The following is a 26,409-nucleotide window of genomic DNA, read 5'->3' on the forward strand; positions in this document are numbered from 1 at the left end:
CCAGACAACTTTCATCAGAGTTTACAATGTTAGAAACACAGACCCCAAATCACATTGTTCAGGTTTGAATTCTAGGCCTCCATTTTCTTCCATGTCAGCATGTTTTTTTTAAAACTTTCAAGCCTTGAAAAAAATGTTTCAACCAGCCAAGTATCGAATTAAATTCACCTCAACCCGTTTAAATTCAAGATTTTTAAATTTAAGTTCTTCTCCATGATTTAACCCTCGATTTTTTTTTTTTTACAGGGGACACTGGTTTAACACTGCCTCCTTTTGTGCAAGCAGTTCATTTTTCTGTTGTGTAAAATCCTCTTTAGCTACCTAAAGAACTTTGTTCAGGTCATGTCAATGTTCAGCTAAGAAAGCCTGATAATCCTTGGTTCCAGAATTTCTTTTTGCCTTTTTGTCCTCCACTGCATTCAAGCTTTGTTTTAAGTTTTAATATTTGTTCAAGAACACACATCCTTCCTTGCAGCTGTATACTGTCAGCACTGGATTTAGCTCTCCCCCCCCCCCCCCCCCCCCCCCCGTTTCATTGTTACCTTGATTACTGTAGCTCTCTGTGTTGCTTCCCTTGCTCATACTTTTTCTATGTTTTTAATTCGGGTAATTTTAAAGCTTTTTCAACTGCAATTAACTTTTCCTTTTCAGCTAGATACTCCAGTGTCCTTTTTGAATTAGTGAGCCTGACTCTGGACACATCTCAAGTCAAAACATGAATTCTCACAGCAGGTTTACAGAAAGTCACAAATTCCTTTAAGCCACTCGGCATTTATTGTGCAACTTCCGTTTCAACAGACTTGAGGAACTGTCCCAAAACCACTGGACATAGCAATACCTTATCCCCAGACAAGTCATTTCCAAATAAGAAAATCTACACAGTCAACAGGAACAACACTAAAAATGCAGCACAAGTAACAAAGGCAAATTTCAAAATAACTCTTATACAAAGAACAAGTAATTTCCATAAATACATTTTTACTTTGCAAAGTTTTGGAGGGAAATTCCCACCACCTGCCAACGTCAGTGACTGTGCTGATCTTGTGCCTCTAAAAATATCAACTTTCCTGCCTTACTGAACAAAGATGAAGACAGCACATTGAGCAAACATCTGTACAGCTTTCCATCACCGTGTGTCAGGAAATGCCCTGATTGTAATGAACTTTACCGATCAGGACATTATCACCTGGATGAACACACTGGCAAACTACTGGTGATCCCTGGTCTCCCCTAGTATAATTACACGATTATTATTCTTATACACGTCAGTGAACGGTCTACAGCTCTGCTCCTCTATTTCCTTCTGACTCTTTGGGTGCCTATTATACACACCCAGTAATGTGGCTGCCCCTTTATATTCACAAGTCTTACCCATAAAGCTTTGCTTGAAGACCCTTCCAAGATGTCATCACTCTTTATTGCAGTAATTATCTTCTTAATTAATATCCTACACTACGTCCCTTTTTACCCCCTCCTCTGTCTCGCCTAAAGATCCTAAACCGCGGAATGTTGAGTTGCCAGTCTTGCCCTGCCCTCAACCATGTTTCTGTGATGGCAGCAATATAACACTTCCATGCGTCAATCCACACCCTTAACTCAGAAGTCTGACCTATTACACTCCTAGCATTAAAATAACCGCCATCCAGCCTTGCCTTACTCTCTTGACACTCAACATAGTTGAACTCACTAACTTGCTTCCATTACTATAGCGTGACGTCTCTCTATTTTACTAATGTTGTGTGTCCCCTCTCCCTGCCAGACTAGTTTAAACTTCTCTCAACAGCTCTAGCAAACCTACCAGCAAAGATGTTGGCCCCAGTGTGGTTCAGGCACAGACTGTGTCATTTGTACATGTTCTACCTTCCCCCGAGATCCTGGAATCTAAAACCCTCCCTCCTGCACCAACTCCTGAGCCACGTATTCATCGGTTCTATTTTCCTATTTCTATACTTGCTAGCACATGGCACTAGGAGTAATCTAGAGATTATAACCTTTGAGGTCCTGCTTTTTGATCACTACTACACTACAGTGGAAGCCATTTGGCTCATCGAGCCTGCACTGACAACAATCCCATTTAGGTCCTATCCCCTTAACCCCATGCATTTACCCTGCTAGTCCCCCTGACTCTAAGGGGCAATTTAGCATGGCCAATCCATCTAACCTGCACATTTTTGGACTGTGGGAAGAAGCTGGAGCGCCCGGAGGAAACCCAAGCAGGCACGCAAACTCCACACAGTCACCCAGACTGGAATTGAACCCAGGTCCTTGACACTAAGGCAGCAGTGCTAACCACTGTGCCACCACACTTTTTAATCTAATGCCTAGCTCCCCGAATTCTTGATGGAAGACCTCATTCCTCACTTTACTTATATCGTTGGTACCAACATGTATCACGACCTTTAACTCATCACCCTCCCCTTTCAGGATGCCCTGCAGCCACAGTAACATCCCTGATCCTGACACCACGGAGGCAACACACCATCGTGGAGTCACATCTTCAGCCACAGAAACGCCTGTCTGCTCCCCTGACCTACGAATACCCTCAGTTTTAACAATACCAAAATCTATAATCAGTATGATTCAAGCACTACACACTGGAAATAATGGGATTGTGTGCTTGGTGCAGCATATATGCAAGATATCCAAGTATATATCAGATTTAGCACAATTTTATGACCGGAGATTACCATGAGTCACAGATTAAACAGATTTAAAATCATTCCCCTTCTTCAATAGCACTCTGCGCAGATGGCTCAAAAAATTTCTCATTGTGTATCATAATTCTACCCAAGTGTCAAACACCTTGAATTGATAGGGTAGTGAGATAAGGGGAAAGATAAAAAAAGAAAACTGGCGAGTTGATGTCGCAATATTTACAGAAGCCAGGAAAAAGAAAGCAGACTATAATCAACATGATAGCATCTTGGAAGGGCTTAAGTTTTGTGGCTTTACCACTCTACATTTACCACTGTACCATAAATCACCTATGAACAATGTTCCTAGCCATACAATCACAAAAGATTCAAGCTAAAAGTTGACAAAATCTGCAGCTCAAATTCAAAAAAAGAATCTGGTGAACTGGTACAACGATAATAATCTCTCCCTCAGCATCAGTAAAAAAGGACAGTCATCAACTTCAAGTGTAGTGGAGGACATGCCCCTGTCTACTTCAATGGAGATGAAGTGCAAATGGTCGAGAGTTTCAGGTTTCTACGTGTCCAGATCAACAACCTGTCCTGGCCCCTCCATGCCTATGCCATAGTTAAGAAAGCCCACCAACACCTCTACTTTTTCAGGAGGCAAGGAAATTTGGCATGTCTGCTACAACTGTCACCAACGTTTACAGATACACCATAGAAAGTATCCTTTCCAGTTGTATCAGCGCTTCGTACGGCTCCTGCTCTGTCCAAGACCACAAGAAACTACAAAGGGTTGTGTAGCCCAGTCCATCATGCTAACCAGCCTCCATCATTGACTCTGCCGACACTTCCCACTGGCTCAGACTAGCAGCCAGCATAATCAAGGACCCCATGCACCCCGGGCATACTCTCTTCCATCTTCTTCAGTCGGGAAAAAGATACAAAAGTCTGAGGACACGTACCAACGCACTCGAGAACAACTTCTTCTCAGACTTAAGTTGCTCTTTCACTACACCTAGCTATGACTGTAACACTACATTCTGTACCTCTCCTGTCCTTCTCTATGAATGGTATGCTTTGTCTGTATAGCGCACAAGAAACAATACTTTTCACTGTACGCGAATCATTGAATCCCTACAGTACAGAAGGAGGCCATTTGGCCCATTGAGTCTGTGCCGACCACAATCCCACCAGGCCCTATTCCGTAATCCTCATTTACTCTGCTAATCCGCCTGACATTAGAGTCAATTTAGCATGGTCAATCAACCTAACCTGTATATTTTTACACTGTAGGAGGAAACTGGAAAACCCAGAGGAAACTCACGCAGACATGGGGAGAAAGTGCAAACTCCACACAGACAGTGACCCAAGGCCAGAATTGAACCTGGGTCCCTGGTGCTGTGAGGCAGCAGTGCTAACCACTATGCCACCAGGCCAACCTCAAAATACATGACAATAATACATTTTTAAAAATACATATTTACTGTAAAAACCAGCCGCTGAGAGTTTCCTAACTCATATCTGATACCAATTGTTGCTAATTATCTCAACTTATTTTAAGCAGAATTTTAATTTGAAAAATTGGGGATCGAGTGGCATGCCTTATGCGGATAGGCTGAGGGAGCTCGGTCTTTTCTCCTTGGAGAGATGAAGGATGAGAGGAGACCTAATAGAGGTGTATAAGATGTTGAGAGGCATAGATCGGGTGGACTCTCAGAGGCTTTTTCCCAGGGTGGAAATGTCTGCTACGAGAGGACACAGGTTTAAGGTGCTGGGGGGTAGGTACAGGGGAGATGTTAGGGGTAAGTTTTTCACAGAGGGTGGTGGGCGAGTGGAATCGGCTGCCGTCAGGGGTGGTGGAGGCGAACTCAATAGGGTCTTTTAAGAGACTCCTGGATGAGTACACGGAGCTTAATAGGATGGAGGGTTATAGGTAGGTCTAGAAGGTAGGGATGTGTTCGGCACAACTTGTGGGCCGAAGGGCCTGTTTGTGCTGTAGTTTTTCTATGTTCTATGTTACTCACTTTATAAATAAAAATTTACAGGATGAGAGAGTCACATGTAGGCCTGACCAGGTAAGGATGTCCCTAAAGGACATTAGTGAATCAGATGGGATTTCATGACAATTGACAATGATTTCATGGTCATCGTTACACTTTTAATTCCAGATTTTGTATTGAATAGAAATTTCACTATCTGTCGTGGCGGGATTTGAATCCGTTCCCAGGTCTTTCCCTGGGTTTCTAGATTACTAGTCCAGTGACAATTCCATTTTGCCACTGTTTCCCCATAGGTTGGACCTATACTCATTGGAGTTAAGAATGAGGGATGATCATACCGAAATATAAAAGAACCTGAAGGGACTTCACAGCACAGACAGTGAGAAGATGCTTCCATTTAGTGGGGAATCTAGAAGTTGTGGTCACAGTTTTTAAAGTAAGGGGTCTCCAATTTAAGAGATGAGGATAAATTTCTTCTCCCAGAGAATCATTAATCTTTGAAATTCTCTTCCACAAAGAGCAATGGACCCTGGGTCATGAAATATATTCAAGGCCGAGGTAGACTGATTTTTGATTGATTATGGAGAACGGCAGGAAAATGGAGATTAGGCCACAATTAGATCAGCCACGGGAATGACGGAGCCTGCTTGATGGGCCACATGACCTATTCCTGCTCCTAATTCTTATGGTCTTATTTACCAAAAAAGATCCATCTTGATGATACAACTTGTATAAATAATAAATTAGAATGAGGAAAGAGTTTTCCAATTCCCAGTTCCACAAAAGTGTGCTGAATTAATAATTGAATAAATCTGACTCCAATTAAAATGGGTAACTTATTTTAAAAATTCAAAAATACCAGTTATTTCCATTCCATGTTAAATTTGTTTTATCTTTTTATTGTGATGGCAAATGACTTCTCAATTCTGAATTTTATCATCACTGATCAGATTGTACAGTATTCAAATTTCCTTCAATTAGATAGCAAACAAACAACATTTCAAGTCAACATAGTTGTGTGGTTAGATGCTAAACGTAATATCACCCAATCGATTATACCTGAACTGCACTGAATTTAAATTGTATTTAACATAGATAAACAACAATTGTAGTCCCTCATTGAAAACATCCCATGGCATTTTACAAGAAATGGATACCAAGCAGTGGAGGAAATAATTAGCTGAGGGAACTAAAAGCTTTGTCAAAAAGATGGATTTTAAAACATTTCTGAAAGAAGCAAAAGAAGGAATAGTAGTGATATTTAGGAAAAGAATTCCAGACAGTTGGTCAAGATGGCTACAAGCTCCAAGTACATAAATTTCCAACTAGAACTGCCAGCAGCATTTAAAGTTTTAAAATAATCACTGGAAATATACAGTAAGCTTATTGCATCCAAGGGCTAGCTATTCCAATTGAAAAGTGGCCTTCAGGTATGGTCAGTCATCAGCTCCAAATCACAGTTTCAGTGATTTTGTGATGCTTTGCATACAGGCCTATTCTCTCACAAATTAAGCATTTAGGGCTCTTTTTCTGGTCCAAGTATAGTTTGTATGTTTTAAACTTGCAAACATTTCCATTTCATCAACCTTGTAGATGATTATACGGGTGCTTTTTTTCAACATTTTATGATTCAAGGGTATGGCACAAGAGAGGCAAGCATTGCAGCAGGCCAGGGACAGATTTGTAGGCATGAGAAGAAGGTGCTTAATTACAATGGCACACAACAAAAGTTGGGGTCATGCTTGTGAACTAAGCAAAAATGTATCAGAAAGTGATCGTCCAGTCTGCGTTTCGTCTCCCCAATGTAGAGACCGCATTGGAGCTACAAATACAAAAAAGCAAATTTAACAAGTGCAAATGAAATGCTGCTTAATCTGAGTATTTGAGGCCTTAAACAGTAAGGAGGGAAGAGGTAAAGGGACAGGCGGTTTGCAAGGGAAGGTGCCATGGGAAAGGGATGGAGAGTTGGACATGATGGAGGAATGGGCCAGGATGTCATGGAGGGAGCACTCCTTTCCGAATGCTGACAAGGGAACGTGAGGGGAAAATGCGTTTAGTGGTGGCATCATGCTGGAGCTAGCAGAAATGGCAGAGGCTGATCCTTTGAATGTGGGGACTAGTAGGGTGAAAAGTGAGGACAAGAGGAACCATATCCATAGAATTCCTACAGTTCAGAAAGAGGCTATTCAATCCATCTGCATTGATTCTTCAAAACAGCATCTTACCTAGCATAATACTACCCCCCTACCGGATCCCTATAACCTCATGCATTTGTCCCAAGGTGCATAGATTAGGGAGATTAGCAAGGTAAATACATGGGGTTATGATATAAACCTGGGTAAAAGTCAGTGCGGACTCAATGGGCAGAATAGCCCCCTTCTGCACTGTAGGGATTTTGAGATTCTATTTACCATGGCTAATCCACCGAACCCACACATCTTTGGTACTCGGGGGCAATTTTATATGGCCAGTCCACCTAACCAGCCCATCTTTGGACTGTGGGAGGAAACTGGAGCACCTGGAGGAATCCCATGCAGACACAGGGAGAACAACAGTCACCCAAGACTGGAATCGAACCTGCGTCCCTGCCACTGAAGCAGCTGTGCTAACCACTATGCCACCCTCATGGTCTGGTAGGGAGGGGGAAGGGGTGAGGGCAGAGGTGCGGGAAATGGGTCAAACGTGATCGAGTGCCCTGTTAATCACAATGGGAGGGAAACCTCTTAAGGAAAAAGGCAGAGATGTCAGAAGCACCATTTTCAAAGGTTGCATCATCAGAACAGATGCGACAGAGGCCGAGAAACAGGGAGAATGGGATGGAGTCCCTGCAAGAAGTGGTTTTGAGGGGGTGGGGGGCGGGGGGGGGGGGGGGGGGGGGTCAAGAGCTATAGTTGAGATAGCTGTGGGAATCTGAATTTTGTAATGAATATTGATGGTCGGTCTATCACCAGAAATGGAGACAGAGAGGTCAAGAAAGGAAAGTGAAGTGTCGGAGATAGACCATATGAAGGAGAGAGGGGGGAAATTGAAAGTAAAATTAATAAATTTATTCAGGTCCAGATGAGTGAAATCTTTGTAGACAACTTAAATACCACTTATGTACCTTACGTACTGACATTTTTAAATGTCTGTTATGTCCTTTTCATTGTAGTGAAGCACCTCAGAGTGCAACATGATCTGTGTAAAACTGATTATTGCATTCTGAGATTGCCATTTTGAAATTTTTAATGTTCCATCAACCAGAAAAACAGGACCTTGTTTTTCAAATGCTGATCTTACCATGATCTGTATTTCTAATAGTTCAGGTTTTATTTTAGATTTCCAATGTTCACATTTTTTTTTCTTATTCCTGGATTACAAAAGGTTTTGAATTGGATGCAACAGATCAAAGGACACATTGCCACTCTCAATGCCAACATATTTCATTACATTCTGCATCAACTATTGACTTATAGGATTGAGGTTTTGTTTATTTATAATATATATTTTTCCTTGAACTAATTTTATTGCCTAGTCACTATGGGAAGTAATTGTGCTTATTGTAGATTTACCTTTTCTAGGATTTTTAAGAGTCGTATCGCTTGAAGAAAGCGGGCTGCCATTAGAGACGTCATCCCCAAGCATCTCTGTAGGTTTCACTGGTTGGCTTTCTTTCTTTGCTTCCTTCTTTATTTCCTATATAAAAAAACAAAAATAATGTTGTTTGTAACTCTGTTGTATATGTTATTATTCAATTTGAAAATACCTGTAACAATTTAGTACTTTTCTAAACATTAAACAGATTAATTGCTTCAGGAGTCTCTGATAAGCTTTTCCTAACAGGGATCAAACTGAAGAATATCAATTTTGTTTCCCAAGTTCACCCAAATTTGAAAAACAATGTAATTGCTATTTCCAAATACCTGAAGAAGTCACTGCTCGTAAAGCTTGAATGGAACAATTCTGAAAAAATTATTCCAATTTCTCAACGACATAACAGCAATTTTGCTTTAAAATTGACTCCCTGCAACGTGCAACTGAGGAGAATAATGGAATACTCTCCACTTTCTAGGTACTTGTCAAGACGCCCCTTAAAAGTCACTACCGTATCCGCTTCCACTACCTTCCCCGGCAACGAGTTCCAGGCATCCACTATGTGTAAAAAATCTGCCTCGTACATCTCCTTTAAACCTTGCCCCTTGCACCTTAAACCTGCGCCCCCTAGTAATTGACTCATCCACGCTGGGAAAAAGCTTCTGACTATCCACACTGTCCATGCCTCTCATAATCTTGTAGACTTCTATCAGGTCTCCCCTCAACCTCCGTCGCTCCAGTGAGAACAAACCAAGTTTCTCCAACCTCTCCTCATAGTTAATGCCCTCCATACTAGGCAATATCCTGGTAAATCTTTTCTGTACCCTCTCCAAAGCCTCCACATCCTTCTGGTAGTGTGGCGACCAGAATTGAACACTATATTCCAAGTGCGGCCTCACTAAGGTTCTATAAAGTGAAAACATGACTTGCCAATCTTTAAACTCAATACCACAGCCAATGAAGGCAAGCATGCCGTATGCCTTCTTGACTACCTTCTCCACCTGCATTGCCACTTTCAGTGACCTGTGTACCTGTACACCCAGATCCCTTTGCCTATCAATACTCCTAAGGGTTCTGCCATTTACTGTATATTTCCTATCTGTATTAGACCTTCCAAAATGCATTACCTCACATTTCTCTGGATTAAACTCCATCTGCCATCTCTCCGCTCAAGTCTCCAACTGATCTATATCCTGCTGTATCCTCTGATGGTCCTCATCGCTATCCGCAAATCCACCAACCTTTGTGTCGTCCGCAAACTTACTAATCAATCCAGTTACATTTTCCTCCAAATCATTTATATATTACAAACAGCAAAGGTCCCAGCACTGATCCCTGAGGAACACCACTTGTCACAGCCCTCCATTCAGAAATGCATCCTTCCACTGCTGCCCTCTGTCTGTCACACTATCTGTAACCCCCACAGCTTGCCTGGACCTGCAGAGTCTCACTGGCTGTCCTGTCTGGAGACAATACACATCTCTTTAACCTATCTTAATGCTCTCTCCACTCGCATTGTTTGTATCTCAAAGACTTGATTAGCTGTAAGTATTCGCATTCCAACCATTATTCTGTAAATTGAGTTTGTGTCTTTATATGCCCTGTTTGTGAACAGAATTCCCACTCACCTGAAGAAGGATCTTAAGGCTCCGAAAGCTTGTGGCTTTTGCTACCAAATAAATCTGTTGGACTTTAACCTGGTGTTGTTAAACTTCTTACTACATTCTTTGACTGAGCCAGTTTGGTATCCACCTTGCCAGCTCACCTCTGATCCCATGCGACTTCACCTTCTGCACCAGCCTGCCATGAGGGACCTTGTCAAAGGCCTTACTGAAGTCCATGTAGACAACATCCACTGCCCTACCCTCAATCATCTTCGCCACTTCCTCGAAAAACTCGATCAAGTTTTTCGATCAAGGACTGATGGACTCGATCAAGGACTGATGGACAGCTGGGCCTCTCATGAAGCACATCACCTACACAGCAATATACAGACATTTTTGTATCCTGAGACATGCAATTTGTAAAAGCTCTGGGTGTTGGGAGAAAAGGTTAAAATGATGTACTTAGTACGTATAACTTGGCTCCTTGCATTTGATCCAGAGAAACTTCCATCGGCATTCCAATATTGATGGCACATAGGTATGTTTGGGTGGAATTGCAAAAATGCAAATACGAGATGACGTTCTCAATCCCCATGCTCATCTCAGGATACTGTACATCCAATATTACGCTTCCAGCTGAGCTTTGAATTTCTGAATAGCGCCATCAATCCATATCACAGGTAGGAATGGGAATATCTGGCGCATACCTGGGACAACCCAAGACTTATAGAAGAATTTCTACAGAATTTGGTACAGATATTATTTGAAAGTGAGAAATTGTAGTGTCTGACAACCATGAACATGTCTGACAGTGATGAAAAGCCTGTAATTGATGCTTTTATTTTTTTTTAAATTTGGGTCAAGAGCAGGAGGGATATAATGCATGGAAGGGTGTCTTTGCTGTCATAGAGTCATAGAGGTTTACAGCATGGAAACAGGGCCTTTGGCCCAACTTGTCCATACCGCCCTTCTTTTTTTAAACCCCTATGCTAATCCCAATTGCCCGCAATTGGCCCGTATCCCTCTATACACATCTCACCCATGTAACTATCCAAATGCTTTTTAAAAGACAAAATTGTACCCGCTTCTACTACTACCTCTGGCAGCTTGTTCCAGACACTCACCACCCTCGGTGTGAAAAAATTGCTCCTTTGGACACTTTTGTATCTCTCCCCTCTCACCTTAAACCTATGCCCTCTAGTTTTAGACTCCCTTGCCTTTGGGAAAAGATGTTGACTATCTAGCTGATCTGTGCCCCTCATTATTCTCTATAAGATGACCCCTCAGCCTTCTACGCTCCAGAGAAAAAAGTCCAATCTATCCAGCTTTTCCTAATAACTCAAACCATCAAGTACCGGTAGCATCCTAGTAAATCTTTTCTGCAGTCTTTCTAGTTTAATAATATCCTTTCTATAATAGGGTGACCAGAACTGCACATAGTATTCCAAGTGTGGTCTTACAAATGTCTTGTACAACTTCAATAAGACGTCCCAATTCCTGTATTCAATGTTCTGACCGATGGAACAAAGCATGCTGAATGCCTTCTTCACCACTCTGTCCACCTGTGACTCCACTTTCAAGGAGCTATGAACATGTATCCCTAGATCTCTTTGTTCTGTAACTCTCACTAACGCCCTACCATTAACTGAGTAAGTCCTGCCCTGGTTCAATCTACCAAAATGCATCACCTCGCATTTGTCTAAATTAAACTCCATCTGCCATTCGTCAGCCCACTGGCCTAATTGATCAAGATTCCGTTGCAATCCGAGATAACTTTCTTCACTGTATACTATGCCACCAATCTTGGTGTCATCTGCAAACTTATTAACCATGCCTCCTATATTCTCATCCAAATCATTAATATAAATGACAAATAACAGTGGACCCAGCACTGATCCCTGAGGCACACCACTGGTCACAGGCCTCCAGTTTGAAAAACAACCCTCTACAACCACCCTCCAGCTTCTGTCAAGAAGCCAATTTTGTATCCATTTAGATACCTCATCCTGGATCCCGTGAGATTTAATCTTATGCAACAACCATGCGATACCTTGTCAAAGGCCTTGCTAAAATCCATGTAGACAACATCAACTGCACTGCCCTCATCTACCTTCTTGGTTACCCCTTCAAAAAACTCAATCAAATTTGTGAGACAAGATTTTCCACTCAAAGCCATGCTGACTGTCCCGAATCAATCCTTGCGTCTCTAAATGCCTGTAGATCCTCTCTCTCAAAATAACTTCCAACAACTTACCCACCACAAATGTGAGGCTCACTGGCCTGTCGTTCCCAGGGTTTTCCCTGCAGCCCTTTTTAAACAAAGGCACAACATTTGCCACTCTCCAATCTTCAGGCACCTCACCCGTGACCATCAATAATTCAAATATCTCGGCTAGGGGACCCGCAATTTCCTCCCCAGCCTCCCACAATATCCTGGGATACACTTCATCAGGTCCCGGGGATTTATCTACCTTGATGCGCTTTAAGACTTCCAGCACCTCCTTCTCTGTAATATGTACACTCCTTAAGACATCACTATTTATTTCCCCAAGTTCCCTAACATCCATGCTTTTCTCAATAGGAAATACTGATGAGAAATTTAGGATCTCACCCATCTCTTGTGGATCTGCACACAGATGACCTTGTTGATCCTTAAGAGGCCCTACTCTCTCCCTTGTTACTCTTTTGCCCTTTATGTATTTGTAGAAGCTCTTTGTTTTGGCAGAAAAGGGAAAGGAGAAACCAATCTCGTGTCCCCTTTTTGCCCTCCTGATTTCTCTCTTACACCCTCTATACTCTTCAAGGGATTCACGTGATCCCAGCTGCCTATGCATGGCATGTGCCTCCTCCTTCTTCTTGACCAGGGCCTCAATATCCCGAGTCATCCAGGGTTCCCTACTTCTGCCAGCCTTGCCCTTCACTAAGAGGAATGTGCTTACCCTGAACCCTGGTTAACACTTTTGAAAGCCTCCCACTTACCAGACGTGCTTTTGCCTTCCCACAGGTTCTCTCAACTAACTTTTGAAAGTTCCTGCCTGATACCATCAAAATTGGCCTTGCCCCAATTTGGAATATTAACTTTTGGGCCAGATCTATCATTCTCCATAGCTACCTTTAAACTAATAGAATTATGGTCACTGGTCCCGAAGTGATCCCTCACTAACACTTCTTTCACCTGTCCTTCCTTATTTCCCAAGAGGAGGTCAAGTTTTGCCCCCTCTCTAGTCGGGCCATCCACATACTGAATGAGAAATTCCTCCTGAGTACACAACAAATTTCCCTCCATCCAACCCTCTAATACTATGGCTGTCCCAGTCAATGTTGGGAAAGTTAAAATCTCCGATTATTACCACCCTAATTTTCTTGGAGCTATCTGTAATCTCCTTACATATTTGCTCCTCAATTTTCCGCCAACTATTTGGGCCCTATCAAACCTATCAAAGTGATTTAGAATCATAGAAACCCTACAGTGCAGAAGGAGGCCATTCGGCCCATCGAGTCTGCACCGACCACAATCCCACCCAGACCCTACCCCCACATATTTACCTGCTAATCCCTCTAACCTACGCATCCCAGGACTCTAAGGGGCAATTTTTAACCTGGCCAATCAACCTAACCCGCACATCTTTGGACTGTGGGAGGAAACCGGAGCACCCGGAGGAAACCCACGCAGACACGAGGAGAATGTGCAAACTCCACACAGACAGTGACCCGAGCCGGGAATCGAACCCGGGACCCTGGAGCTGTGAAGCAGCAATGCTAACCACTGTGCTACCGTGCCGCCCTTCTTATTTCTCAGTTCTACGCATATAGACTCAGTGGCCGAACCGTCGGATATATCCCCTCTCAGTACTGCCGTGATGTTTTCTCTAATCAAAAGTGCAACTCCCCCTCCTCTCTTACTCGCGAACAAAAACAACCTCAAGTCCCTCAGCCTTTCCTCATAAGACCTTCCCACCATACCAGGCAACATCCTGGTAAATCTCCTCTGCACCCTTTCCAATGCTTCCACATCCTTCCTATAATGCGGTGACCAGAACTGGACGCAATACTCCAAGTGCAGCCGCACCAGAGTTTCATACAGCTGCAACATGACCGCCTGGCTCCGAAACTCAATCCTTCTACCAATAAAAGCTAACACTCCGTACGCCTTCTTAACAACCCTATCAATCTGGGTGCCAACTTTCAGGGATCTATGAACATGGACACGGAGATCTCTCTGCTCATCTACACTGCCAAGTATCTTACCATTAGACCAGTACTCTGTATTCCTGTTACCCTTCCAAAGTGAATCACCTCACACTTTTCCGCATTGAACTCCATTTGCCACCTCTCAGCCCAGCACTGCAGCTTATCAATGTCTCCCTGTAACCTGCAACAACCTTCCGCACTGTCCACAATTCCACCAACTTTAGTGTCATCCGCAAATTTACTAACCCATCCTTCTACGCCCTCATCCAGGTCATTTATAAAAATGACAAACAGCAGTGGCCCCAAAACAGATCCTTGCTGTACACCACTAGTAACTGAACTCCAGGATGAACATTTCCCATCAACCACCACCTTCTGTCTTCTTACAGCTAGCCAATTCCTGATCCAAACCACTAAATCACCCTCAATCCCATGCCTCCGTATCTTCTGCAATAATTTACCGTGGGGAACCTTATCAAACGCTTTACTGAAATCCATATACACCACATCAACTGCTTTACCCTCATCCACTTCTTTGGTCACCTTCTCAAAGAACTCAATATGGTTTGTGAGGCATGACCTACCCTTCACAAAACTGTGTTGACTATCCCTAATCAAATTATTCCTTTCTAGGTGATTATAAATCCTATCTCTTATAATCCTTTCCAAAACTTTGCCCACAACAGAAGTAAGGCTCATGGTCTATAATTACCAGGGTTGTCTCTACTCCCCTTCTTGAACAAGGGGACAACATTTGCTATCATCCAGTCTTCTGGCACTATCCCTGTAGACAATGACGACAGAAAGATCAAAGCCAAAGGCACTGCAATCTCCTCCCTAGCCTCCCAGAGAATCCTGGGATAAATCCCATCTGGCCCAGGGGACTTATCTATTTTCACACTTTCCAGAATTGCTAACACCTCCTCCTTATTAACCTCAATCCCGTCTAGTCCAATGGGCTGTATCTCAGTATTCTCCTCGACAACATTGTCTTTTTCCTGCGTGAATACTGACGAAAAATATTCATTTAACGCCTCTCCTATCTCTTCAGGCTCCACGCACAACTTCCCACTACTGTCCTTGACTGGCCCTAATCTTACCCTAGTCATTCTTTTATTCCTGACATACCTATAGAAAGCTTTAGGGTTTTCCTTGATCCTACCTGCCAAAGACTTCTCATATCCCCTCCTGGCTCTTCTTAACTCTCTCTTCAGGTCCTTCCTGGCTAACTTGTAACTCTCAAGCGCCCTAACTGAGCCTTCACGTCTCATCTTTACATAAGTCTCCTTCTTTCTCTTCACAAGAGATTCAACTTCTTTAGTAAACCACGGTTCCCTCACTCGACCACTTCCTCCCTGCCTGACAGGTACATACTTATCAAGGGCACCCAGTAGCTGTTCCTTGAACAAGCTCCACATTTCAATTGTGCCCATCCCCTGCAGTTTCCTTCCCCAACCTATGCATCCTAAATCTCACCTAATCGCATCATAATTTCCTTTCCCCCAGCTATAACTCTTGCCCTTCGGTATATACCTATTCCTTTCCATCGCTAAAGTAAACGTAACCGAATTGTGGTCACTATCACCAAAGTGCTCCCCTACCTCCAAATCTAACACCTGGTCTGGTTCATTACCCAGTACCAAATCCAATGTGGCCTCGCCTCTTGTTGGCCTAACCTCCTGTTACCTCTTACCTCCTGTTCTATCTTTCCTACAGCATCTGTACCCTGGAACATTGAGCTGCCAGTCCTGTCCCTCCCTTAGCCATGTTTCAGTAATGCTATAATATCCCAATCCCATGTACCCATCCATGCCCTGAGTTCATGTGCCTTGCCCATCAGGCCTCTTGCATTGAAATAAATGCAGTTTAATCTGGACTTCTCTTGCTCTCTGTCCTGCTTTCACCTGATCTGTCTGGTACTAGGATTACTGACACTGCCTTTACTAATGTGCTCTCTTTAACTTCTGTGCTGTCCACAAACTTCTCTTCTGTCTCTGGCTGCTCACTCTCCCCCTTAAGAATGTCCTGCAATCGCTCAGAGACGTTTACCGACAATGAGGTGGACTTTCAGGAGTTCTTTGGGGCACTGAATCTCCCCATGGTGGACAGGGGAGAGGCCGCACCACTGTAGAAACCAACCGACATTGAAGGAATTGTCAGGGCGGCCAGAACTGTGCCGAGTGGGAAATGTATGGGACCAGATGGATACCCCATCAAATTCTACAAAACATTTATGGATAGGTTGGCTCCCCTGCTACTGCGCATGATCAATGAATCATGAGAACCGCACTCTCCTACAGACTTTGAGGCAAGCGACAATTTTGCTTATCCTTAAAAAGAATAAGGACCCACAAATCTGCAGCTCCTATAGGCCGATCTCATTGATGAATGTGGATCTCAAACTGACCTCTAAGATTCTGGCCATTCGCTTGGAGGACATTCTGCCCTCTATCACCTCGCCTGACCAGACTGCGTTAATAGACATATGTACTCGAATATTCGGCAGCTGTTTAACATTATTTATGTGCCTGCCACCTCCAAGCTACCAGAGACGTTAAATCTCGCTGGACGCTGAAAAAGCATTTGATCGGATGGAATGGGATTATTTATTTTATACTCTTGGGAGGTTCGGGTTCGGCCCAAAACTCATCTCCTAGATCAAAATACTGTACTCCGCCCTGCTAGCCTCGGTCCAGACAAATGATGTGCATTCAGCTTTTTTCCCATTGTCCGGGGCACTAGGCAAGGATGCCTCCTCTCCCCCGTTATTTGCCATTGCTATCGAACCTCTTGCTGTGGCTTTTCGCAACAGCAAACGAGTAGTGGGGGTTGGTTGGGGGGAATCAAGCGGAGAGTATCGCAGTATGCGGACAACCTATGATTGTATGCCAGCGACCCATCCAACTCAATTCCCGACGTCTTATCTATAATAGAGGGGTTTGGGTGTATTTCAGGGTATAAGCTTAACTTGAATAAGAGTGAGCTCCTTCCTTTGAATGCAGTGGCTTGTAGCCTCCCGCTCCACACCCTGCCTTTCGAGATTGTCACGAGGCAGTTTACTTACTTGAGAGTGCAAGTGACTAGCAAATTTAGTGGGCTCTTTGGAGCTAACTTTATTCCACTCATGGGGCAGGTGGAACAGGACCTCAAACATTGGTCCATCCTCCCGTTATTGTTAGCGGGCCGTATCAATGTGGTGAAGATGAACATACTACCGAAGTTTTTATATCTCTTCCAGTGCATCCCAGTGTTCATCCCCAGATCATTTTTTAAACTGACCTGTTCGGCTCATTTCAAGCTTTGTCTGGAATAGGAAAAACCGAAAGAACGCAGAGGACAGTCTTGCAAAGCCCTAAACGGGAGGGGGGTATGGGATTGCCCAATTTTCTATTCCATTATTGGGCAGCCAATGCAAGAGCGGTAGTGCATTGGGTGCAGAGAGAGAGAATGCGAGAGGGGCAACAGGAGGTTCCTTGTTGGCTGCAGTTAGAATCCTCCTCCTGTGCTCCATCTTCCCTGGCGGCCTTGATATGTTCCCCGGCAAATTTTCCTTCCTCCCAGTATACTAGGAGTGCACTTGTCAAGTCAACAATTTAGACACCACTTGGGGTTTCAGGCCTGATCGCTGGCCTCCCCCGTATCGGCTAACCATTTTTTTCCTCCGTCTGTTTTGGATGGTGCCTTCAACACATGGACCAGGCACAGGATCAGAACATTCTGGGACTTATATGTGGACAGCGTGTTTGCGTCATTCCAGCAGGTGGTGGATAAGCTTGCTTTACCTGCAATGCACTTTTTCAGATATTTACAAATTCGAGACTTAGTGCATAGTGCCGACCCCCAATTTCCGACGCTCACACCTTGTGCCTCCATTGACGTCATCTTAGTGCCTTCTATTACTATGTGTGGTATCATTTCTGTTTTTCATTCTCAAATTCTGTCCCAACAAAACTATCAGTGGTTAAATCTTTATGGGAACGTGATCTGGAGGAGTTGTTCTCGGAGGAGGATTGGGACATGGTGCTGCATCGAGTACACTCCTCCTCAATACGTGCCAAGCTGGGTGTGATGAAATGTAAACTCCTTCACAGAGCATATCTAACAAGAGTTGGATTCTCTAGAATGTACCCAGACACAGGCCCCATTTGCGATGGGTGCCGGCAAGCTCCCGCCATCCTCTTACATACAAGGTGATGGGCAAGCCCAGAACATAACTACTGGACATCGACATTTGAGACGATTGCGGCAACGCCAGATCGGGACATAAGTGCATCCCCCCAGGCTGTCCTGTTTCGGGTTGTGCCTTTAAGTTTGCCGCTGCCAAAATTCGAAGCGGATTTCGTAGGTTTTACACTCCTGGCAAGAACGACTAATCCTGTTTAGGTGGAAATCAGGTGCACCCCTGACACACAGAGGGTGAAGGAGGTGGTTGATACCATTAAGCTAGAGAAGATGAGGTGCAGGCTACATGGGTCCACTGCTAGGTGCTATAAGACCTGGCAACCATTTACAGTGCATGTTGGGACGCTGCAGTTGGAGCCAGGTGAGTAGATACCCAATGGCCTCAGGTGCTCCCACAGAACATCCATTCCCCCCATTTCCTCCCCCCCCCCGCCCCGCTGCGGATTGGTGGACACACCCTGGCCCTTTAGTACACCTGCCGAGGTGTGGGGACCAACAGGAGAACTTTTCCTTTCCCTTTCACCCGCTCCTTCACTGTCTCTTTCTTTTCTCTGTTCGCTAGTTTATAGCCTGGGCTGCTTGGGCGCTCAGTTGGTTCTCCAGCAGCGTTCCTCTGCCTTTTTGTTTCTATATTATTACCATCATTACCGGTGCAATTAGATGGGACTTGGGTGGAGTGGGTTCCAGGGCTTGTCCCTTGGCCACAGGGAGCCCTGTGCCCAGTCGCGTTGGAATGTACACACGAGCACTGTGTGGATCTGTATGTGTTTATTTGCTATGTAAAATAAGAAAATTTTCAATAAACATATCCAAAAAAAGAATTTGCTTCACAGAATCATTGCTAAATCATCTAGCTCTGCATACAGAGTGGTGCAGGTGGTCACTGCACAGACCAGTACTTCATGTCATTGTGCTTTTTTTCCCCCCCTCATCAGGAGCCAAATTTTAAAAATGCCATGCTTCAGCCATTGTATGGTCCTTCTGGTGAATAAAACTTGCCCAGTGGTTCTTTTGGCATGGCACCTGAACAAGACTCCTCTTAGTAAGTTCATAATTTCTCAGTTAAGATACTTGGGATCTACTCTTCAGTGGATATATTTACGAGGGAAGAGCTTGAAGTAAAACCACTGAACCTCTAATTGCTGTGCACCCAAGGTCATTTACTTTTTAGATTGAATGTTGATAACTTGCATATGTTAGCCCAGGCCCTAGAGAGTATTTGAAAGTAGAAAAAATGATACTCTTTACCACCAACTTCTTATGCTTTCATAAAAATAATTTTTTGAGGTCATTTGAACTATCAAATTCTTCAGTGTAAATGTCAAAGCTGATGTTTGACAGGATACACATTCAACCAGTATTTCTTCTTTATAGGGCTATGGAATCTTATGCACCCAGCCGGGAGTGCAGCAGCAGCCACAATTTACACCTCATCTGAATGACAGCACCCTCCAAACTGCAGCACTTTATCAGTATAGAGCTGAAGTATTATGTGCTCAAGACTTGGACTCTCACAACATTTTGAATCAAAAGCTACTAGTCAGGTTGACCCAATAGAATTGCACTGAATGTTCAGTCAAAGATCCTTCCGTCATGAGAGGTCTCAATTTCAGTCAGATCTGTATGGAGCAAAGTGTACAGTGAAGATTCACCGTTGCCTGGGCTAGAGTGTTTCAGATATGAAGTAGCCTGGTTAGGCTGGCGTTGTTTTCCTTAGAGCAGTGAAGGTTGAGGGGGGAACCTGAATTAGGTGTAGAAAATTATGAGACACACAGATAAGCTAGTTAAGAAAGAATATTTCTCCTTAGTAGGTTAACACAGTGGTTAGCACTGCTGCTTCACAGCTCCAGGGACCTGAGTTCGATTCCCGACTTGGGTCACTGTCTGTGTGGAGTTTGCACATTCTCCTCGTGTCTGCGTGGGTTTCCTCTGGGTGCTCCGGTTTCCTCCCACAGTCCAAAGATGTGTGGGTCAGGTTGGTTGGCCATGCTAAAATTGCCCTGAGTGTCCTGAGATGTGTAGGTTAGAGGGATTAGTGGGTAAAATATGTAGGGATATGGGGGTAGGGCCTGGGTGGGATTGTGGTCGGTGCAGACTCGATGGGCCGAAGGGCCTCCTTCTGTACTGTAGGGTTTCTATGATTTCTAGGAGGTCAATAAACAGGGGGCATAGATTTAAGATAAGGGGCAGGAGATTTAGAGGGGATTTGAGGAAAAACATTTTCATCCCAGAGGGTGGTGGGAATCTGGAACTCACTGCCTGAAAGGATGGTAGGGATGGGAACCCTTAGTGTTTAAGAAGCATTTAGATGAGCACTTAAAACACCATAGCATACAAGGCTACAGTCCAAGTGCTGGAAAATGGAATTAGAATAGATAGGCGCTTGATGGCCGGTGCAGACATGATGGGCTATTCTGTAAAATTCTATGACTCTAAAAAGGAGAAATAAATTAGAACATCCTGTTTCTTCTTCAAGGCAAATCTTCAGAAGTGTTCTTTTGCTACCTGTTCTGATGAAAGATGCTGCTCAAAACTTTAAATCACCTTTCCCTTTCTGACTCCTTATTTTATATTTGCCATTTTCTGTTTTAATACAATAAATCACAACATTTTACAACATCAAAAAATAATATTTTTGACATTGCAGGAGGCCATTCGGCCCATCATAATGGAAAGCATTATTTGTCAATTTGCCAAGTATGACGACGGCAATTATTTTTCAGTAGAATGGAATTAAATTAAGCATTATATAGAACTCCATTTCATCAAACACAGTATGATGCAAAAGAACTTACAAGTGCAACAGAAAGGATAGCTATACAAAATACTTTACAGCTGGGAAGCTTTGAACTCAGTTGGGACGCAAAGTATTTTCCATAAAATTGAAATGCTGACAGAAATATTTATAACACAGGAATTGGCCATTCAACCTATTTGTGAAAAAACTAACCTCTGGAGCTCAGCAATTTTACTTCCATTTTTCTATCTTTCATCTGTAACTTAAGGGATCAGAAGACTTGCACCACAGAAGAGGATGTTTAAGCCATCAATAACAAGACGAGAGGAAATCCTTTGGCAAATGGTGTTTCATGGTTGGACTTCTGTTATGCTAACTAAGTTCATGGAGTTCATTTGAAAATCCTGATTCCCCATGACTTCCTATTATTTAATCTCTATCAATAATGCGGCTCAGCAAATCTGAAGAGTCAACTTTCCACATTGTTACAGGGAAATATGATTAAAATAGCTTTCTCCAGAAAGTGGACAGATTTCCATGTGGATCCTTGCTATAAAAAGCATTAAAATTCTCAGCTGACTAAAAGCCGACAATGCAAATTTTCCCATGCCTCAGAGTTAAATTTATCATTCAGTACAATACTGAGCTACACAGATCAGCTAGGTCTTCGATTCTGATCTCAACTGGCAGCCATCCAGTGACTTCTGCCGCTAAGTGCATCTGACCCTATTGGGGTCCAAAAACCCTGCCCCAAGTACAAGAAGAATTTACTTTGTGCACTGCATGTGATAAGAAATGAAAAAAGAAACCAAGAACTGTGTATATCAAATTTTATTCTTTATTTGCCCATTTCAAAATGGACTCTCGCAACATCAAAAGATGGCTGCTTCAGGATATATGACTTGAGATTAGCCATCTGTTCCGAAATCTCCAACAGCTGTTACAAAGACAAAAGAGTTCCATTCTAATTTTTATGGAATCTCACACCCCATTTGTAAGAACACATTATACTCATGAAACCGAGGGACTCAGATGTAGAAACTAATTATTCCTACATAGGTGCCAACAACTCCATGTGACACCTGGGACTGTCATGGTCTATTTCAAAAAGGAACCACTGAAAGGAAATAGCCTTCATTTGCATCTTTACAAGCTTATTCCTCTAGTGGAGTCATAGGATCCATCAAGACAATGGCTACCCTAAACAGGGTCATCAGTATAGATGGTGACTCTTTCAGAGGCTAATGACTGGGACATTATAGGCCATGGAAAAATAATAAGTCTGAGTATTGGGAGCAGTTTAGATTTCAGCAAAGAAGGGCCAAGGGATTGATTAAGAAGGGGAAAATACAGTACGAAACTAAGCTTGCAGGGAACATAAAAACTGACACTAAGAGTTTCTATAGATACATGGAGAAAGAGGTTGGTGAAGACAAATGTAGGTCCCCTACAGACAGAAACGGGGGAATATATAATAAGGGACAAAGAAATGGCCGAGCAGCTGAATACATACTTTGGGTCTGTCTTCACAAAAGAGGACACAAATCAGATGCCAGAAATGTTGGCGATTGCAAGATTTGGTGAGAGGGAAGAACTGAGGGAGATCAATATTAGTAGAAAAATGGGAAAACTGATGGCATTGAAGGTGGATAAATCCCCACAGTCTGATAATCTACATCGCAGAGTACTTCAGGAAGTGGCTCTAGAAATAGTGGATGCATTGGTGGTCATCTTCCAGGATGCTATAGACTCTGGAACAGTCCCTGCAGATTGGAGGGCAGCAAATGTCACTCCAGTATTCAAAAAGAAAGATAGAGAGAAAACGGAATTATAGACCATTAAGCTCATCATCGGTAGTGGGGAAAATTCTCGGATCCATTAACAAGGACTTTATAGCAGAGCATTTAGAAAGCAGTGGCAGGATCAGACAGAGTCAACGTGGATTTATGAAGGGGAAATCATGTTTGATAAATCTGTTGGAATTCTTTGAAGATGTAACTAGTAGAGTTGACAGGGGGGAACCAGTAGATGTGGTATATTTGGACTTTCAGAAAGCGTTTGACAAAGTCCTGCACAAGAGATGATTGTGCAAGATTAAAGTGCATGGGATTGGAGGAAGTGTATTGGCATGGATAGAAAACTGGTTGGCAGAGGGGAAACAAAGTAGGAATTAATGGGTGCTTTTCAAATTGGCAGGCAGTAACTAGTGGGGTACCACAGGGATCGGTGCTGAGACCCCAGCTATTCGCAAAATATATTAATGATTTGGATGAGGGAATAAAATGTAACATCTCAAAATATATTAATAATTTGGATGAGGGAATACAATGTAACATCTCAAAGTTTTGCAGATGATACCACGTTGGGTGGGAGGGTGAACTGTGACGAGGATGCAGAGATCCTTCAGAATGACCTGGACAGGTTGGGTGAGTGGGCTAATCAATGGCAGATGTAGTATCATTTGGATAAATGTGAGGTTATTCACTTTGGAAACAAAAGCAAGAAAGCAGATTACTACCTAAATGGCCGTGAATTGGGAGACGGGAGTGTGCAGCGTGACCTGGGTGTCCTTGTGCACCAGTCGCTGAAGGTAAGCATGCAGGTGTAGCAGGCGGTAAAGAAGGTAAATGGCATGTTGGCCTTCATTGCAAGAGGTTGCGAGTACAGGAGCAGGGATGTGTTGTTGCAACTATACAGGGCCTTGGCAAGGCCACACCTAGAGTAGTGTGTGCAGTTTTGGTCTCCTTTTCTGAGAAAGGATGTTCTTGTTCTTGAGGGAGTGCAGCGAAGGTTTACCAGGCTGATTCTGGGGATGGCGGGACTGATGTATGAGAAAGAGACTGACTAGGTTAAGATTGTTTTCACTGGAGTTCAGACAAATGAGGGAGGATCTCAGAGACTTATAAAATTCTAACAGGTCTAGACAGGATAGCTGCAGGGAGGATGTTCCCAATGGTGGGCGAGTCCAGAACCAGGGGTCACAGTCGGAGGATTCAGGGTAGACCATTGAGGACGGAGGTGAGGAGACATTTCTTCACCCAAAGAGTGGTGAGCCTGTGGAATTCATCATCACTGGAAGTAGTTGATGCCAAAACATTGAACGTATTCAAGAGGTGGCTAGGTATAGCACTTGGAGTGAATGGGATCAAAGGTTATGGGGAGAAAGCAGAATTAGGCTAGTGAATTGGACAATCAGCCATGATAGTGATGAATGGTGGAGCAGGCTCGAAGAGCCAAATGGCCGCCTCCTGCTCCGATGTTTTTAAAACAGAAGTCAGACCCAGACACCAGATAAATATCCCTTTTGAAATCATTGTGAAGAAAGGAATGGTTTGAGTGAACATTTTGAAATTTATACAGTCGAGAGCTCAAAGTCAGTTTGCTGATTTGCCTCTAACCTAGTTTACCATCCAAGCAGCCAACAATGAATCTCAGCTCTTCGAAGCCTGTTCATCTGAAAGCCACGGGCCACCTTGTTGTACCACCATGCACTTTAAAGAAATGTTGTGCTGCTGTCCTCAGCCAAGAAACCATTGGAATTGGAATCTCACCATGTAGAATTCCCCTCTAGATTTTGACTTTCTGGACTCCATAAATCAGATGAAGTAATATTAAGTCTTCCTTTTACTGTTACTCTACTGAATGTGTGGGGTTGCAAATACTGCCCCTCCGCCCCACCTCGGTTTGAACACGTGAACAATTAGTTTTCAACTTGCTGTGGGTGACTCGAGGGTTTTGGGGAAACATGCCACAGCCTAGTTTTTAAATAATTTAAAATTAAAAAACACCTCTACTTACAGACGGATGATGAGAAGATAAAGTAGTCAGGTTTGTGTCTCAGTCCTCCCATAACAACATGCAATGAAATTGTAAACATGATACATTTGAAGGAAACCTTCCCTCTATTTGTAGTCTTTTTGGTTTTCCCCTGAATTTTGATACTGCAGGGATTCTTTTAAAATATTTTATTTTTAAACCACAATATTTTTCTTCAGATAAATCCAACAACATATGGTTTTACAACTGGTATCAGAGAATTCAATGCTTTGCATTATTACTACTTAACAGACTCGGAAGTCTCTGCAACAAACTCAAGTTTGGAGCAAATTGTTCCAGTTCAGACAACATTTAATCTCTCTCAGTGAAACAGGTTTTTCATTCACAACTAGGAATTTAATATCAACCATCAAAACAGTTAGTAGTTTCATATTTTATTACAGAATTAACAAATGCCAACACTCCCCCTCCCAGAGATTTCAAAACTAGGATAATAAGAATGATATTCAATACAAATTGCATATACCAATATATCGGCATTAAAATGGTATTCTGCATCAAAATCAATCGTGCTTTTTAAACCAAAATAAAACTCCTTCCTAATGTTTAGGCTTGGCTTTCATTTCGTATCATTGCCTTTTAACACTGAAATAAGTAATGGAATGAAATCTGCCCAATTTCAAACAATAAAGCCATTTTTATCTTCAGCAAGATAAAGGACAAAACCAGAATCAATTTGGCCTTCACTGGAAACTGAAGTGCTCAGGTTTATTACTGACTTGAAGCTCCTGGAGTCTACCAGTGATAACATGAACAGTTATCTTACTAAATACTGACATTCTGGAACATCTTGCTAGTGATTTGCTTTAATCCTCCGCTTAAAAGAAAAGCTAGTAGTCCACTGAGCTAGCAGACAGAATTGTTTCTCTCTCACACTCTTGGGTAGAAGTGGAGAAACCAGTGTAAGCAATTCAATTTTGCACAGCTATCTGACAAAAATAAATTGCTTTCTTCCAGTATTGCTCTATTGAAATATATTGCACTGTTGGCTTAATGTTTTAGAATAGGAACCAACTAACCACAAGTGAAGTTTCATACATTATTTTTCTTCTTCCAGCTGAGCTTCATTGCAAGTTTATTTGCAAAGTGCTCTTCCCTCCCTCATTTCAAATATAACAGGTGTCGGAGGACTGGAGGAATGCTAATGTGGTTCTGTTGCTCAAAAAAAGATAAGGCATTGCAAAAAATTATAGGCCAGTTAGTCTGACTTCAGTGGTGGGCAAATTGTTAGACTCAATCCTGAGAGATCAGATAAACAGTCACTTAGAAAAGGCATGGACTAGTCAGGGAGAGTCAGCTTGGCTTTGTTAAGGGAAGGTCATGCCTTACAAATCTGATTGAATATTTTGAGGAAGTGACAAGGATCGATGTAGGTAGCACAGTGGATGTTGTCTACATAGATTTTAGTAAGGCATTTGAAAGGTCCTACATGGCAGACAGGTCTAAAAGTAAAAGCCCATGGGATACAGGGCAATGTAGTGAATTGGATCCAAAGTTGGCTTGGTAACGGGAAACAAAGGGTAATGGTCGCGGTTGCCTTTGCAAATATAAAAATGTTTCAAGTGTGTTCCGTGGGCTCGGTGATTGGGACATTTGCAGACCACACAAAAATTGGCTGTGTACTGGATAAAGTAGATAGCTGTAAG

General features: G+C 43.0%; 1 protein-coding gene across 1 annotated transcript in view; it reads right to left on the minus strand.

Annotated features, from left to right (window-relative positions):
• The window catches only part of sh3kbp1 (SH3-domain kinase binding protein 1), a 334,888-nt gene that overhangs the window by 227,104 nt on the left and 81,375 nt on the right, over nt 1–26,409 (minus strand). The window contains exon 3 of the mRNA XM_078232356.1: nt 8,191–8,314. Within this exon, the coding sequence (XP_078088482.1) occupies nt 8,191–8,314 (124 nt within the window). The remainder of the gene's footprint in view (nt 1–8,190; nt 8,315–26,409) is intronic.

Source organism: Mustelus asterias, chromosome 17, assembly GCF_964213995.1.
Source record: "Mustelus asterias chromosome 17, sMusAst1.hap1.1, whole genome shotgun sequence".
NCBI classification, from domain to species: Eukaryota; Metazoa; Chordata; class Chondrichthyes; order Carcharhiniformes; family Triakidae; genus Mustelus; species Mustelus asterias.